General features: G+C 39.5%; 1 protein-coding gene across 6 annotated transcripts in view; it reads right to left on the bottom strand.

Annotated features, from left to right (window-relative positions):
- Nucleotides 1–1,286: 1,286 nt before the first annotated feature.
- ENOX1 (ecto-NOX disulfide-thiol exchanger 1) overlaps nucleotides 1,287–18,314 on the bottom strand; it is an 855,443-nt gene continuing 838,415 nt past the window's right edge. For all 6 annotated transcript variants that reach the window (XM_073614184.1, XM_073614181.1, XM_073614186.1 and 3 more), the window contains 3 exons: nucleotides 16,469–16,571; nucleotides 13,583–13,668; nucleotides 1,287–4,291 (listed from right to left, as the gene is read on the bottom strand). In XM_073614184.1, the coding sequence (XP_073470285.1) occupies nucleotides 4,160–4,291; nucleotides 13,583–13,668; nucleotides 16,469–16,571 (321 nt within the window). In that variant the 3' untranslated portion in view covers nucleotides 1,287–4,159. The remainder of the gene's footprint in view (nucleotides 4,292–13,582; nucleotides 13,669–16,468; nucleotides 16,572–18,314) is intronic.

Below are 18,314 nucleotides of genomic sequence, written 5' to 3'. Positions count from 1 at the left end.
TAAATATGCTCATGTCTGGTTCTACTACATGTGAGTGACTTTTTTTTTTTAACGCATAAAAATATAAAATAAACACTATAAAAGGTTCTTATTGTCTTTTAACATGCAAATACATACTGTATCATCGATCCATTCACCTAATCTGCTGAGGTTCTCCAAGAGTCAGAGTCTTTGCTGATTCACTGTGACCCACGGGTTGTTAGTGTGCTGCTCAGGCTCAATTTATATGGGGAGTAGTGCAAATAGTTCTGTGTGGGCTGCTGGAGTGCCAGCGAGGGATGGAGCTTGTCTCAGCTCCTGTGGTCACTGAAAGGAAAGAGAAAAAGATCCCTAGTGCCGCACATCCACGGGGTCCTATAGTAGTAATAAGAGAGGCAACCTCAGCCTGGGATCCCGCCAGTCCATGCCTCCCAACATATTTTGCTCCACCCACTAAAGCTTAACCATGGGGATTGCCCCATGACTCAGCTCTGAAGGGCAGAGCAAAATGCACTGAGGGTATGGCCTGGCTGGAGCCCAGGCTGAGGTTGTCTCCCATTACTAGCATATGACTCTGTGGATGTGTGGCACTAGGGATCTTTTTCTTCCTTCCTTGCTGATTCCGAGGGAAAGGAGTCCATCTGGTGTTGAAGAGCATACTGACCTTTATTGTGGGGGTCAATATAGAGAGTTGAAAGTTTGCTCATAAAGGATTCACCATGGTGAAGGTGTTTCTACATGCATGCCTTGCAGCACTTGCTTGGGAGTGATATACATCACATGTTCTATGGGACTATTACATTCACCATTATATGGACTTTTGCTGTTTTACTGTTTATGATCGGTTGATAGTTTTTTGGTCATTGCTGAAAACACAGAGATAGCACAGAATGTTTTCTTTTATATATATTCAAGTGATTGTTTCATTTTATGTTTGCAGCTTTAATTATTCACACACTTGTGCACAAATAATCATATATACAATGTATGCAGATTTCACATGAAAGTACATGTTTTTGTGCTCCACAAACATTCCCAGCACAGAGAATGGCTGGCTGCCAAACATACCATCATGGCTGCCTGTTGAGCTTAATTCAGCTATACAGTATAGCTTCCCCAAGCATGTCTCCCTGCCACAAGAGGGGTCAAATCATGGGCAGAATGCCATTTCAACACAGGTGCTTGGATATCCTTCTGTACCCAGACTGTTTTTGTAGCCATTTCATTCCCAGAATATAAGCTATGACCAATCAGTCCCTAAAGTTATATATAAAGAACAACATTGCACTACTGTCTGTACAATAATATTTACTGAAAAAAAGCTTTTTATTACATTTTTCAAATATTTAATATAAAATTTGATAACAATCCAACTGAATATCTGATGCATATATCTGAATATAATACATACCCTTACAGAGAAAAAAAAAACAAGTTATTCAATATTTACATCAGGAAGATACATTTACAATATAGAATATGTGACACTGTCGACTGTTGTTCAGATTACATTAAAAAAATAATTTATTTTTTCCTCTTACAGAGCAGTTTAAATTGTGTAATCTCTCCTGGAAAGACAAATATTCCCTGTTTTAAATAATGAAAAAAAATAACAATATGCAAGATTTCTTTACCAGCATATGCAACTAAAGCTAATTATGTTGAAATCATAACACTGGAAAAGTAAGATATAATGGAAAGACATTTCATCAGATGGCTCAGATAAGCCAAATGAGCAATAGTTTACTGTGTATAAATATATAAAAGGGGTGCAATGCTAAGCACAACTGGATACATTTCAGTACTACAGACATTCAAGTATCTTCTCTGGAGGTCAGCGGTAGGCAACTTTTAGCTCTTCAGTTAGTATACTCCTTGGCCTACAGGCTGGAAGGTGTGAAAAAATTTCAAATGAGTAATGATGGACATACGCAAATTCAGATATTTGCCTATTATAATTATGTAAACAGTATCATATGGTATAAGACCAAACTCCAGTCACCTTCTTAGTTAACTCTCCTCAGCCTGAAATAATAAAACCCTTTGCAGCTATTAATGCTATCAATTACAGGTGTTTTAAAAACTTTATTCTACATGAGGAAGCCATATTTGCTCATTACATAAACTGGCTCTGCTTCAGACTGATAAGGTCCGTCTGAGTGGAAAGAGACTCCCCGCCATTTCTAATTAAGTCACATGCCCACCTAGACTGTAAGTGATATGATGAAGCTTACTGCAGTATATATTATTCCTAGCAAGAAAGTTTTTTTTTTTTTTAATAAAAATTAAATTTCATATAATCACACACATGGGTTGGACTTGATGCACTTGTTGTGTCTCACCTACTATGTAACTATAAATTATTTGGCAATGTCAGTGTGTCCTATTGATTAATATGAAGTTTGATTTTTAATGGTAGGTCTATTTTAAGGTCTTTTCACACCTGTACAAATGTAGTAACATTTTCTGCAATGGAGCAGTAAAACAAGAATAGAGATTTTACACAGTGCGGTTTTGTATAATATCGGTGTGAGAAGTAGCTGATGGATTTCTTGTCCATGGAGAGTTGGTTAAGGCAATTGTCTCACCATTGGCCCAACTATGAACATCCTTAATTAAAGTGGAACTCCAGACAATGGGTTTTCACTAGTTTTGGATGAGTGGAGAAAGGGTTTGTATAGAACCTCTGTCAAATTTTCCTATTCCTATATGTATCCCCATTGGGGAGATTACGTCACATCAGCAGTTGTAATACATGGTGTCAATTGTCAATGCAGTAAAAATTAGGATATTTCCCCTTTGTTGCTATTTTGGTGCATCTGCTAAATGTAATATTTTCCTCTCTGCCCCAGTGACAGTATTTTTTCATTGTGTATTACAGTTATTCATATAATGCCAACAATTTTTTTTCTTTCCAACACTTTACAAATTGTACTTTCAGATCAGTCCATGCCCTCAAGGTGCTTACAATCTAAGGTCCCAATATCACATGAACACATACGAGGGCATGTCTTTGCAGTGTAGGAGGAAACCAGAGTGCACAAAGGACACCTATGCAATCACAGGGAGAACATTTAAACTCCATGCAGGGGGTTTGGGATTCAAACTGAGTGCCAACCACTATGCCAAACTGCTGCCCAGTGGTCAACAGCCCAGAAAGTAAAAGAATTAAAGGTCCGCAACAAGGGCAAAACCAACAATAAAAGCTTGCCGGAGGTTCTAACCCATCTCCACTTATACAAAAAGTTTTGTCTGAAGCTCCATAATAGGTTTTAAGAACAAATGAATGTGATAACCTCAAGATTAAATTTTCCTCCTATTGCTCACTGCTGCCCAGACACTCATATAAAGGAGTCAATTCCCTAAGCCATAGTAGTTATTTTAACTATTTTTTTTTATCACAATTGTTTTTATGTGTAATTAATGTGCATAAATATCACATAGGTGTGCATTTTTTTTCTCATCAATGTTTATTTTATCTGCTCCCTGCGTTACTCGATAAACTTATGATAGATCACAGTTACCACCAGCTTAAGGTTTATGATTTTCATGAATTGACTTTTAGAAAGAAACTTACTTCAAATTCTGTTAAAATAACATGCATGTAGTAAATTTATCTGACCTATATAGTAGATCTTTTAGTAAACTGAATAGGTTTTGATTATGAAATTGAACACGTGATGAACATGTGAATGAAAATATTGCATGGAATAAATATTTGTAAAATGACTCCATATGGTGAAGAGTTGCAGGTTGCTTAGGTTTATACAAGATACTTCTGATAATTAGACATTTAACTGTCAGTCTATACTGCTCCTGGTTCATTTGAGAGATCCAAAGCTAAATATTGGGGTCATTCTTTAATAGTAATAATAATTTTCAGTAGTTGTTTGCCCACCTATTTATTCTCTTCTATATACTGGTAGTAACTACACAATTTCAGAGCTACCTAGATTTAAAGAGAAACACCTGTTGTCATCTTTACAGTAGAGTTCTATCACAAATCTGATTAAAAGCTGCAAAACTGGCGCACAATGACATCTTCACACACAAGGGCACATCACAGATGTAACTAAAATTCAAGTTCGTTGGCCTTGCAAAATGTCCTTTGTCTATGGAATACTTCAAATATCTGCCATGCTGTGGCAGGTCCACTAAATGTCTCTAGCACTGAGCACAATCAAGTAGATTTGATTCCTTCAAAGGCACAGAACTTCCACCTCTTCTCCAGTGTTGCTCCTACACCAGTGAATTCTTGTTTAAACATTCGAGGTAACCTCATCAATATATTTTCAACTTCATTTGCTGAAATCTACAAGAAAGAATTAAAAAAGTGAAATTAATAAGCAATAATTTACAATTCAAAAACACGGCCCTTTTAATAACAAAGAAATGGTGCTGCTGAACAGCAAGCAGAAGCAATGACACTGATAAAATAATGTAAATTATTGCAGCTTGAAACCCCACCTTTTTAAGGGTCAGTCCACCAAAAACTGCTCATTTTGGTAGACACCAGGGAATGTTCAAAAACTTTGTGGCAAACCCCATTGAAGTCTATTGGAGGTAAATCTTGTTAATCAATTGTGACTTTGTAGGGCTGTTAAGAAATCTTTTGTAAAGAAAAAAAAAAGAAGCAAAGCATGGGAAGCTGTGAACTGCCATGGGGAACATGTACCGGTGCTAAAATAAATACAATCTCTTCCTACACAGTTGTCAGCTTTCCATAAAAGGTTCAACACACACACACTGACAATGTTGTCTGGTTTATTTATTCCTTCAAATGATCGGTGTCTTGTAACTCAGCTAACCAGTGCAAACACTATGCACCACATTAAATCTTGTTCTGTTTCTGTTATGTGACAAACATGCACATTTTTGGGTAAAGGTTTGATATTTGTAAATTATAGGAATTCGCTGTGAATCCTTGATAGCGACAGACCTGAATATAATCCCTATTTGTAACTAAAAGGGTGGACTGAGCCTTTAACTGACAGTGTTTTGAGAGAAAAACCGTATTATTTTATATTGTATAACTGTCTAAGAGATCTGCATAACTCTTACTGTTAGATTTCCAGGCCTGCAAAAATCCTATGCTAAATTAGAGGCAGCCTGACTTGCACAACAGTTGCACCTGATTCTGTTGGTGGTGGTGTTGCGGGAGCTAGAGAGCAGAGGGTTTTGGGAGGAGATAAAAAGGAAGAAGGTGTGAGTGAGGTTTTCAGAGAAGGTTGGTGATGTAACTCGAGGCAGAGTTGTGAATGGCCCTTGTATGTTGTTTATATTTTACATTTATTTGTAAAGTGAACAGAAACCAGTGGTGGTATTGGCAGAGAGGTGTAGTGGACACCGAATGGTGGTGTGGTGGATTAGTATGGCAGCAGCAATCATCATAGACTGAATGAGAATAGCCTAGGCAGATCAATGGGGAGGAAATTGAAATAGTCAGGGTGAGAGACAACAAGAGATTGACTGAAGTATCTTAGTGGTGTCACTGGTTAAGAAGTTTTTTTTGGAAATATTATGGAGGTGAAGGTTACAAGATTTGAATAGAGATTAAATGTAGGGCCAGAAGAAGAGCTCATAATCCAGGACTACACCTATCACACTGGCATGCAAGAAGGGGCTGATAGTTGTGCTCTTAATTGTGATGTAAAAGTACAGGAGGATGAGGAGTTATGGGGTACAGGGGTTAGGAAACATTATTAGCTGAATTTTGGAAAGACTGCTTTAGAAAGGGGTGTGACATGAAAATTTTAGAGATATAATTGGGTGTAATCATTATGGACATGATATAAGAAGCCACGGGAAGCTGTCAGCTGACCAAAGGAGGAAGCATAGATAAAGAATAGAGGGGGTTCAAGGATGGAAACATGGGGGACCCCTACAGAAAATATAAAAGGAGAGGAGGAGATGGAATTGTAGGTGACGCTGGAGGAGCACATAAGTAGGAAGTGAACCAGAAAATAGCATCTTGGAGGCCAAAGGAGTGATTTTTTTTTTTTTGAAGAAAAGGTGGTCTACTGTATTAAAGACAGCAGAAAGGTCTAATAACAGTATTGAGTAGTGTCCATTGGTTTTAGCTGTTAATTAGTTCATGCATTTTAGAAGAGCAGTTTAAGTTGAGTGTTGTAGACAAAAGCTAGACTTTAACCACTAGCTGATCAGCCTCCGCAGTTATACTGCGGCAGGTTGGTTTGGCTGGGCAAATCGTCGTAGATGTACATCACTCCTTTAAGATGTGACAGCAGGCGCACGTGTTGCATGTCTCCGCAGCCGATGCACGTGTCTGGCAGGCGCGATGACCGCCAAGCACCCGGGATCGCTCATGGCAGAGCGAGAACCGGGGTCTATGTGTGTAAACACACAAATCCCGGTTCTCTCAGGGGAGAGGAGAGAGATTGTGTGTTCATACTAAGTATGAACACCGATCTATCTCCTCCCCTAGTCAGTCCCATCCCCCCTACAGTTAGAACACACCTAGGGAACACAGTTAATCCCTTGATAGACCCCTAGTGTTAACCCCTTCCCTGCAAATTACATTTATACAGTAATCAATGGCTATTTTTAGCTCTGATCGTTGTATAAATGCCAATGGTCCCAAAATAGTGTCAAAAGTGTTCGATCTGACCGCCACAATATCGCAGTCCCGATAAAAATCGCAGATCGCCGCCATTACTAGTAAAAAAAAATAATAATAAAAATGACATAAATCTATCTCCTATTTTGTAGGCGCTATAACTTATTGCGATTTTGTTTACCAAAAATATGTAGAATACATATCGGCCTAAACTGAGGAAAAAATGTATTAATTTTTTTTTTTAAATTCGGATATTTATTATAGCAAAAACTACAAAATATTGTGTTTTTTCAAAATTGACCATTGAAGAATAAACCTTATAGAAGTTTGGTGATAAAAGGAAGCAAGCAAATGGGTCTTCAGTTGTTCAGACTGGTGGGGCCCAGAGAGGACTTTTTATGTATGATGGTGATCAGTGAATATTTTATGGGGGAAGGGAAGATGCCAGTTGAGAAGTAGAGACTGAAGATGTGTGTTAGAGAGGGTATAGGGGGCGACGTGTAGTAGTCATCATAAAGCAGCCTTTACTGTCCTTTGCATTAATCTGAAATCAGGTTCAGTTGCAGAGTCACAGACTTTTCGATTCTGAATTATAGCCATGTGTGTTGAAGTCTGGACCCAGGTGATTCTAATAGATTCATTAATTGAGTATTGTTATTTTGTCACTGCAATGGCTACTGGTCTTACGTGTACATAGAAAAAAGTAAGATAAATCAATACAAGCCCTCAATATGCTCTTCTAGTCATGCTATCAATGCCAGTTTTGCAAACTTTTAATGCACCTAGGTGGTTCTGAACCATGCCATAGTGAGGGGTCCATACATTCTACATGCCAAACCTAATAGCTCCCTGGTTTTATTTATATGTGATAGCCTGTAGCAAAGATTAATCCTCTGATTATGTGAAAGTAACATACTTGCTTTTGTATTTTTCCTGATAGAAAGGGGATATAGTGCACATTTTCTTCAAACGCCAGCAGATTGTATAGCTCACCAAAGCTTGGGGAAAGCTGGGAGCTATTAAGCTGGGAATAAAGTATGTCTGGACCACAAACATGGTAAGTTCCATAGTTGTTGCTGGCCTAAAAAGACTTATTCAGAACCTTGCTACATTGAATTATGTAAATCTAATATGGAAGGGCAGTTTATGAACAGTCTGAAGACTTAAGCCGCGTATACATGGATTGAGATTCGGCCTTTTCAATTTCAATCCATGTATGGGCACTGAGGTTGTTACAGATGTTGATCTACCGATGAACTTCTGTACAACAACCCTGTCAAATTTTCCCCACTCGATCAGCATTATAGCCTGCAATGCTGATCAGTGTATTTTGACATCAGGGAAGTCTCTCTAGTGTCAGAATACAACAGTTCAGCATGGAGGATTCTCCCATCCACTTTGAATGTGTGGATGGGGGAATCTGGTCACTTTTTTTTGTTCAACCTGCTGGTTTAACCAAAAAAAATGTATCAATTATCGGCAGTCTTAGAAGAACTTCAACAAAACAGACATTTTCATTCTTTATAGCATTTCATTCTTTTAGGAGATACATGCTAATTGTGATCAGATGCTACGGTTACTGCATTACCTTCCACATAAATGCGTGTTAATGGTGTGCATTATTTTACCCAGTGACAGCCAATGCTACCTCTTTGTTTAATAGTAATTACAACAAACCTGACTTTTGTGTGTTTTAAAATCAGCCTGTAACCTTTTGTTAGAAAATCTAATTAACCAGATGAAATGTAAGTATATTACATACAAAACAAACAACAGGTCATAGCCAATACACATACATGCTCAGCTTTTACAGTAAAGGCCAATTATATATTGTTGGGTGTAAAGGAAATAAACAATACAGCAACAAATATTCTCCTTACTTGCTTATTTCATCTGAAACAGGACACACCACTCAAATATATATAAAAAAAAGTCTGAGTGCTTTCACACTGGGGCAGTGCGCTTGCAGGACGGGAAAAAAAGTCCTGCAAGCAGCATCTTTGGGGCAGTGCGGGAGTGGTGTATACAATGCTCTCAAAACGCCCTGCGTGTTAATGATGTATACTATTTTACTCAGGGCAGCTGAAGAGCCTGGAAAGCGATTGGGCAGCGCAGCAACACGGGCGCTATTAACCCTTTCTTTGGCTGCTAGCGGGGGGGGTAAAAGTGCCCCGCTAGCGGCCAAAAAGGGCTGCTATAACAGCGGTAAAGTGTTGCTAAAACTAGCAGCGCTTTACCGCTAACACCCGCACTGCCCTAGTGTGAAAGGGGTCTTACATTATAGCGGTAGAGCTTGGGTGAGTTCTGTTGCTATCTTGCATGTGGAATACCTACTTCCTAGCTGCAGGGTGGGGTTTCTACTGCCAGCTCGTTTGTCACTACAGAACAAATAGGTGGTTTGGAGGAATCACACTGGATGTTGGGGAAGCAGGTATTTGACCCAAACTGCAATTTGTAATGAAAACATCTTTACCATTCTAAAGCTTCCCTCCAACCGCTTTGCATATTATTTTATATATACTGTGATTCTGTACTTGCCAAATATGCTGCAGATTTCTCCCACAACTAAGTCTGGCTGCATCTATTTTAGCTGTGGGCAGCTAAAGCTGCTGCCTGTTCACTTACTGGATTTACACAGACACACAAATCCTGCTCTGCAGCCCTGCAGCTCTCATTGGCCCTCTTATGACTCATCCCCCTTCCTTCCTGGCAAACTCTCACGAGAGTGAGAGAGCTGTGCATGATGTCATAAGCCTAGGCTAAGGACCTGACAAGAAACAGGAAGTGGGCTGTATAAGGTATTTATGGGCAGAACATTTTTTTTACTATCCAAAGTTAAAACAACAAGGGCTGATGGAAAGATGATAAAATTACTGAAGGTCTGCTTTAAGAATTAAAATTGCATAAGCCTGACATGACATTGTTGGGTTCACCTTCTGAAAACTCCAGCAGGACTGGCTATCTCACTGATACTCAGGCATCAATGTTTTGAGTCACTGAATCAGAGCTAGCCTGTCAATTGTGACTTCAGACTTTTCTGGTGTGCACATTTGTTCTGGGTTACCGACTTAAAAAATGTATGTCCTTTTTCCCCCCTGCAAGCAGGGGGTCAGAATATGGCCAATAAAAAGTGTGCATACATGAAGAAGGTCCAGAACAAAGGATATCAGAAAAAAACATGCATATATGGGAGGTCCAGACCAAAAGAATATGGCCAATGGCATTTCAGGAGACAATTGGCAAAGGTACATTTCTTACAAATTTACTTTAAGACGCCATTCACATTTCTGTGATGTGTGAATGCATTTTTTTTTTAAGTGCACTTTTCATTTGAATAGCCGGCCCTACACGTGACATATGTGCCAAAGATGCTCCTGCACCTTTTTGGGTACTGAGCTTCACATATTTTTTTTTACGTGCCATGCATTTGCTGCAAAAATGCACAACTGCTGCCTGTGCTATCAACAATGAATGACACTGCAAGCATGACGCACGTTTTTCACAGAACACACAATCAAGCCTAAAGGACCTTCTGGTTCATAAATTTGGAACAAGCATGCGGATTAGAAAGCCATAATATAAGTCAGAACACCAGATCTCAATACTTGTGTCGGGTGAGTAACTCAAAGTGTTAAAACAAGGCAACAAGCATTCTGAAGTCAGCAATATCTGCCTACATATTTTCCTCAGTACAGTACAGGTTTCCTTTTTCACACAAAAGATGCAGTTATCAGGAATTATTACGGCACCGCACCACACAAAAGCAAAACTGTAGCCTTTCATTTTCTTACATTAGTTTTGGTGCAGTAGTTTAGTTTTCTTGAAGCCATCAGGTTTAAAATATTGCAAACTGCAATAATCCAATAACAAAACTACGGTATTTAAAAAAAAAAAAGATTGTGTATGTGTGTTTGTATATATATATATATATATAAACACTTTATTTTTCAGGTTTAACAAGTTTACTGTACACACTGAAAATGGCCAGGACATATAGTCAAAATGGATGTTAATTCAGTGTGTGCAATTAACTATTTGAGAAAACAAGCTACCTGAAGGCTTTATCCCTACCAAGAACAACCCTAATGATTAACAGAGATGGCCAATGGTTATTTACATATTAAAGCATAAACCCGTGATGACATTTAAAGTTGCAAACTACTAGCAGTGGTGAACAGAAGGTGCCCAGAGGTGCCTACCCTTACCTTCTGATATCTTTCACAATGCACTATGAGCCTTAAATCTCAGGAGGCTCAAATATTCAAATAGAAACTTCAGCTCTGTTTCCCAGCTCCAGCCTCTGGCGTCTTACCATTAATCACATGGTGTGATGCATACGACCCAATTCACAAAGCTAAAATACCAGGATAAGGATTCTAATTTTCAAAACGTGACAGTTGTTTTCAGCTAAATCCAATGGGATTTGAAAATTACAGTCACATAGCTGAATATAAAGATCATTATTTTTGTTTTAAAGGGAGTCTATAGTTTTGCTAGTAGTGGTGCTGCCTATATAAAGTTGGATCTGAAGTTTGTATTTGTGAATTTGTAAATAATGAGGACTCCGAGGCACTATTAGGAGGTATGTGCAAGTTGCAAAATTATCAACCATCATCGATTGATTTCTCATGTATTCCAAAAGCAAGCATGGGCCACTATCTATATATGAGCCTGTGTTGACGGGCTTTTACTTGTGTCGGATCTGCTTTTCTCAATTGCAATGCAAAAGCAACTTCAAGCAGGTCAAATGCATTCAAAATGTCTCTGAAATCACACTGCATTTGCCCATGGACACAAGGCCAAAGCCTGTTGTCAGAGGCCTTAACTGTCTCCTATGTAGCAGCATGCCATGATGAAGAGTTCTACATAACTTTCACATTGTTATCCCTAAATAGATATACAGTAAACATAGATATGCAATTGCTTTCCTAAGATAACGGTAGCTCACATTCAAGAAATGTGATTCTAAATAGATTAGATTACAAATAGGTTGACAGTGTTCTTGTTTTACTAGTAATTTAACAATCATTTCCTGCTACACTGATAATAAACTGTTTGTTATTAACCTGTGAAGATCCTAGAATGCACTATTTATGCCATGAACTGTGTCATGATGGAGTTTTCATGTTACTTGGAAACTATTAACATTGTAATTGCCTTTCATGAAACCTCCCACAGTGTTAAATTAGTAACACCTCATTCTAAATGTCTATTAACAATCGCTAAATGAGTGAACTGTAGAACATCCATGGAAATGCAGGTGACATCCATATGAATGCAAATTAATTCATCATGCCTGATACAATTATAACAAGCAAAGCGCAGTTCCCTAATAGCAAGACATTCACTAATACAGTACAAATGGTAATGCAACTTTTATGCTTCCAGTCAATGTTATCTATCTGGATGGCTGTCATTTTTAGACAATGTTATTGTAGTAATATAAGTCCTGGTAAAATACTCTTAATTAGTAAGACCAACAGGATGGCTTTTCCATAAGCACTTATAAACTTACAAGCAAGGACTTGCTACTTAATTTAATGTACACTTCCAATAGATCCATAGCATTATTTTGATTTTCATAAGTCAATAGATATCATATACAACCTGATATGGAAAACATCAATACATTAAGAAGTGGTTACTATATTGGCGTCTGCTACTAAAAACTGGAAAACTTGTTTGTGACCTCTTCCATGAAGTGTCTTCTCCTCATACAGCTCCAGTGAACAGATTTTCAGCTTTCATCTGTACCACCAACTGTTGAAACCTGGTCTACGAGTACTGCCATAAAATATCGTTCTCAATTGTAAAACGAGACCTCTTCATGGTTGTTTACTAAAGGACTGTGGGAAATTTAAAAAAAAAAACCCTTTGCTAAATCAAATAAAGGGGATGTCATCATCTTTTAAAAATACTATCTAGCATTCGGGTAGTTTTGCTGAACCTCTGGGTTCAATGCTTTATAAATCACTGATTCCAATTAAGTAGAAAAATCAGAATGTATTCCTTACTGGAATACTTGTTGTTAAAGTACTGCAGCAAGATGTTCATCGTGACAGCCTGGGTACTTGCAAAATGAGAAGTCAGAAAAGACCTCCAAAGAGGTAAAAACAACACACTGCTTCCTCTCTCTTGCTAACTGGTGCTCTCCAGACAGCTAATTCAAGCTGACACATAAATCCCATGTAGAGACGTTCCAGGCGAATACAAACAAATCTGTGGGGTGCCAATTTCTGGGTGAGGCATGTTAGAGCGGGAGGTCCCAGGTGTGGCTTCACTTGTTCAGTACAATCCATGATATTACAAGGACTATCTTATACTGAGTGCAGCTGATTTTCTTCTATACAAAATGAAAACCTCCTTGTTATGCCCTGTACACACGACCGGTTTTGCCGTCGGAATAAACTCTGAAGCTTTTTCCGACGGAATTCCGCTCAAGCTGTCTTGCATACACATGGTCACACCAAATTCCGACCGTCAAGAACGTGGAGACGTACAACACGTATGACGGGACAACACGTATAAAGTCTCGTACTTGCTTCAGAGCATGTGTCATTTTTGGTACGTCGGAACAGCATACAGACGAGCGGTTTTCCCGATAGGAATTTGTTCCGTCGGAATAATATAGAAAATGTTCTCTAAGTCCGTCTAAATAATCGACGTAAAAAGTCCGATGGGGCATACACACGGTCGGAATATACGATGAAAAGCTCCCATCTGAGTTTTTCTGTCGGAAATTCCTCTCGTGTGTACGCGGCATTAGTCTCTTTTCTTTCAGAACTCATCACACTATAAGAAACGGTGCCAGACAAATAAGAAAAAAAACATTCTACGGCAAAAGAGGTGGTGAGCCCATGGATATGTGGGGATATCCCTAAATAAAACTTCACAAAGTGAAAACGCAAAATTTAGCGAGGTAAGTCCAAAGTTATTTGTTACAATCAGCAGCCAGGATAGGGGGGTTTCTTATACACAGTAGGAATTTCACACATACAGTAAACTTTACAAGGAAACAAATTTTACCCTTGAGTCCAGCTGTTGAAGATAAGACCACAAGTATTCTATATTGGCGCCAAAGGGATGGACATTGAGAAATGTTGATACGATACCTAAATGCAAAAGGATATATGACATATCAAAATATAGCTAGACAACTGTGGCCTTCTGCATCTTGTAAAACGAAAATACATGACATGTCAAGAGCTGGTAAAATGATAGGAGGTGAGACTGCTGTAAAATATAATCTACCTTCCGGATGAATTGAAGTCACCAGGCTTCTCAGCTCACCTGAAGTCTTGTCAAAGATTGTAAGTTGAATGATTCTACTAAATTGTGCTAGCACACAGACGTGACACATTCTGCAGCCAGGTAAGTGTGAAAAAACAATGTGGAACAGTATTTTTTCATTTCAGTCTGCTAGAAACTTATTAACCATCCATTTTATGCTTGATTTGCCAATACAAAATTGCAGCAACTGGAATAAGGCAATTATCATTTTTCTTAGTGTGGATGTTCCCTAGAGAAAATATTTTATATAGATGTGTCACGAAACACATTGACTTGAAGTTTCCCAATAATTACACCGTTCATAGTCATAAAAACGATTTAATTCCCATTACCGCTAAATGGTAGTGTAAAAAAGGTACGATTCACCCCTGATGTTGTTGCTTAGTTTTCAGTGAAATAAACCAACCAGAAGATTAAAAAATGTTAGTAACAGCGAGCTTGTACATGCAAACAATTCTTTACATCAAACTATAACAATGATGAAAAACAAGATACCAGCCAGAAAGCTAAATACACAGTTAGAATTCACAGAGGTTACCTTTTTTTTACCTATCAAACCATTATTAACTCTGTTTATCCATTTCTGTGACTTACATATTTGTCACAGTACATAGCAACAACATCATTTACTTTTTCCCGTGTTATGTATCTGATAATTAGGCAAGAAAGGAAGTGACAAACTAAAATAAAAAAAACCTGTCTTGTACTGTCATAGGACTATGATAGACCATTGTCTACTGCTGAAGTGTTCCATCAGGTCTTATTATCCTAAAAGAAACTTAAATACAAGCCCCTCCAGCAGGTAAAATGAATCATTTCTGAAACCCTAGCTTACTCCTGTGCCATCACTTTCCTACCCCATTTGATTGGCTAGCCTAAAGCCATAGACGGTTCGAATCCCATCCGGTCCAGCTGAGATTCAGACCATGTATGGGCAGGCTGAATGTACGCAAGTTGATGTTATAGCCACTAGCAATAATCACTGTGTTCTCCTGGCATTGACACCTTGCCCCGACCCCCCCCCCCCCCCCCCGGCGAACACAATGGCTCTGCGGGAGGGATTCCCACATCAACACTGACTGTTGATGGGGAATTGAGCAATTTTCTTTCCTGCAACCCGTGTTTGCTCTGTCTGTGCCTGCCTTAGTATAACACATATAGCATGATCAGATGTCAAAGCCATAGAAGACACACGGAGGTAAAAGTCAGAAAAGCTGAAAGGACCACTCCACGTCAGTGTACCTACAACTAAAGACTTAAAGTGGTTCTAAAGGCAGAATTTTTTTTTTCCTTAATGCGAACCCTGCACTAAGATAAAAAATGTCCCAGTAGTAGTATTGCCCCTTCACCTCCCTATATTATTACCCAAGTCCTATTTCAATCCAACACTGTGCCCGTCTACAGTGGCACTGGTGTCTGTTCCTCTCCTCGCAGGGCAAAGAGGCAGAAGCCACTGCTGGTGTCAATCAAATCCTGTGAGGAGGAAAGGGGTCGAGCCACAATGTGTGTGTCTATGTACACACACAGCCTGGCTCGGGAGTGAGCCTGCAAGTCTGCCCCAAGAGCAAGCAGAAAAGGAGAAGGGTACAGTTCTGGCGGGGGGACTCCAGAAGAGGAGGTTTGGGGCCACTCTGTGCAATACCATTGCACAGAGCAGGTTTGTAATTTTAGAAAAAAAAATCAAGCCTTTACAACTGCTTTAAAGAATAGGGCAAAGTACACCATACTACAAACACAAGGGCATAAACTGTGCAGGGCCAGCAAGTTTCTGCACTCTTATACACTGAATGACTGACAGCAACATGATGTGTGACTGGTAGCCCTTTGTTGCCCTAGGCCACTGCCTATGTTGTCTCTCCTATGCAGATATCCTACTCTGTTCTCTAGATCCCTTTGCAGTCTTACAGAACACCCCCCTAGAAAAACATTTTTCCAGATTGCTTATGAATGAAAGTGTATGTTACCCTATTTTTTATGTGTGTGTGTGTTCACAAATGTGTATTTTAGAAATCTTAATTTCTATAATTTTCCTGTACTGCTTCCACCTGAAGTACCTGGTTGATCCTGGCCGTCACCTTTCATTTTTATTCTAAACTGATCACATAAAAGCACAGAAGCTAATCTGTTTTTGTGTGGCCAGTTTCTATCCTTTGGCTGGCCATTCAGAGGTACACAGAATGCCTGTATTGGCTAGTTTGTTAGGCCACCACGCCTCCTGACCAATCACAGCCTGCCTCTGACACATACCTGCTCCCAATCACAGCCTGCCTTTTAAATATGCCCCCTGCTCAAGCACAGCCTGCATCTTGCCTCAGGCTGAACAGAATATGGGATACAGGCCCACCGTGCATCTGCACAGTGTCCTGTAACTCCTCCCCTCACAATGAGGAAGAAGAGATACATGGTCACATGACAGAACTTTTAAATCTTGTACAAAAGGTAAGAAAGAACATTTCTGAAACGAAGAAAAATCAGTTATGGTGCCTAGATAGGTATAACTGTATTAGAAAGTGTTCACAACTACTTTACTGTGCATAAAATTTGGGACCAGTAACAAAAGCAAAAACATCAGTAAATCTGTGTGCGCTGGCAGATTGTTGTGCTTTTGGCTTCCTAGCTTACCTATAAGCAAAGCTTCTTTCTCTGATTTAGGCGTTTGCCTTTGTTTTTCTGCATCCTTCTCTTTATCGTGGTTGAACACAGCAACACCGACAGTGCCGTTCTCCTACAAGTGTACAGAAAACAACATATTTGGTTATTTGTGGGTATTGCACAGTTAATCATTAGTTTGTAATGTTAGAATTGTTTTAAGAAACAAAAGCATTTGCTTAATTATGTGCATTTGTTCTGCATCTGGAAACAAAACAACAATGTTAACAGAAAGTCTCCATTCCATGTAGCAGAGTGGAAATCTTCTTGAGATGGTGTACATAATACTTGGTCTTAGCAGCCACCTTTCATGCTGCTGTGTATTGGCACCGAGTGTTTTGCTACTTTAATTAAACTGAAATAGGTGCCTCATAAACATAAGGAAGATTTATGCTTGAAGAGAATGAAAGGAAATGTAATTGAAATTTAAAAAATGCATTTCTGTACTGGAAGGGTTTTTCCTCATTAAATTAATAATAGCACATCACACTGAATGTGAAAATGCAAAATGTCTGCAAATAAGACATTTGTTACAGAGTAAACAGGACAGTGTCTTACACACAATACAATGTGAATAAGAGACAGCTACATACACTGCTTCGCATAATTATTAACCCTCGTTGGATTCTCCATAATTTGTAGTGGAAATACATTAACCACTTCCTGCCCGCTGTATGCAGAATGACGGCCGGGAAGTGGTTCTGTTATCCTGACTGGGCATCATATGACGTCCAGCAGGATAACATGCCGGCGTGGTAACATGTCAGAGGCTTCTTACCACGTGATCAGCTGTGACCAATCACAGCTGATCATTGCGTGAACCAGGAAGTGCCGGTAAGCAGCATTTCTCAGTTCGCACTGACAGGGAGAGCCAATCCGTGGCTCTCCCTGTCAGAGGGGGGGTCTGTGCTGTAAATCAGTGCCCAGCAGTGTCCCAACAATAAAGTGTGCCAGTGCCCACCACAGTGCCAATCAGAGCCTATCACAGTACCAATCAGTGCCCAGCAGTAACACCTGTCATTAATCTTTCAGTACCTCATCAGTGCTGCCCATCAGTGCCACCTGTCAGTGCCAATCAGTACCACCTATCAGTGCCAATCAGTGCTGCCTGTAAGTGCCCATCACAGCCGCCTGTCAGTGCCCATCACAGCTGACTGTCGGTGCCCATCAGTGCTGCATATCAGTGCCACCTATTGGTGCCCATCAGTGCTGCATATCAGTGCCCATCAATTCTACATATCAGTGCCAACTCAGCAGTGCTTGCTGACCTTATAACATAGATATACAGCGGCAAGGTATGTGATCTGGCACTTCCGGGTAGGAGGGCCCCTTCCCTTCTGTCAGCGTCCCGGCCGTGCTGTGATTAAATATAGCAGATGTCGATTAGCGGATGCCGGCCAATGGATTACCGCTGGTATCCACCGATCGTCATGTAAACAAGAGCCCTGTCCTGTCAGTGGGGAAGTAATGGATTTTCTTTTCCCACAAAGCAAGGAATAAAATCTATTACTTGCCTTAGTAAAAGTACATCCCACAGTGCGCAAAAACACTGGCTAGGCACACAGTTAACCCTTTGATTGTCATAGATGTTTAACCCCTTCCCAGCCAGTCATTAGTACAGTGATTGTGCTAAAGTGTCAAAAGTTTATTAGTGTCTGATTGACCGCCGCAATATCGCAGTCCCGCTATAAGTCGCTGATTGCCGCTATTACTAGTGCGAAAACAAATCTATAAATATATACCATACTTTGTAGACGCTATACGTTGTGTAAACCAATCAATATGTGCTTATTAGAAATTTTTTTTACCCAAAAAAATG

The sequence above is a fragment of the Aquarana catesbeiana genome, linkage group LG02, assembly GCF_042186555.1.
Source record: "Aquarana catesbeiana isolate 2022-GZ linkage group LG02, ASM4218655v1, whole genome shotgun sequence".
NCBI lineage: Eukaryota > Metazoa > Chordata > Amphibia > Anura > Ranidae > Aquarana > Aquarana catesbeiana.
The sequence above is the reverse complement of the archived record's forward strand: the minus strand, read 5'-3'. Positions and strand labels throughout refer to the sequence as shown.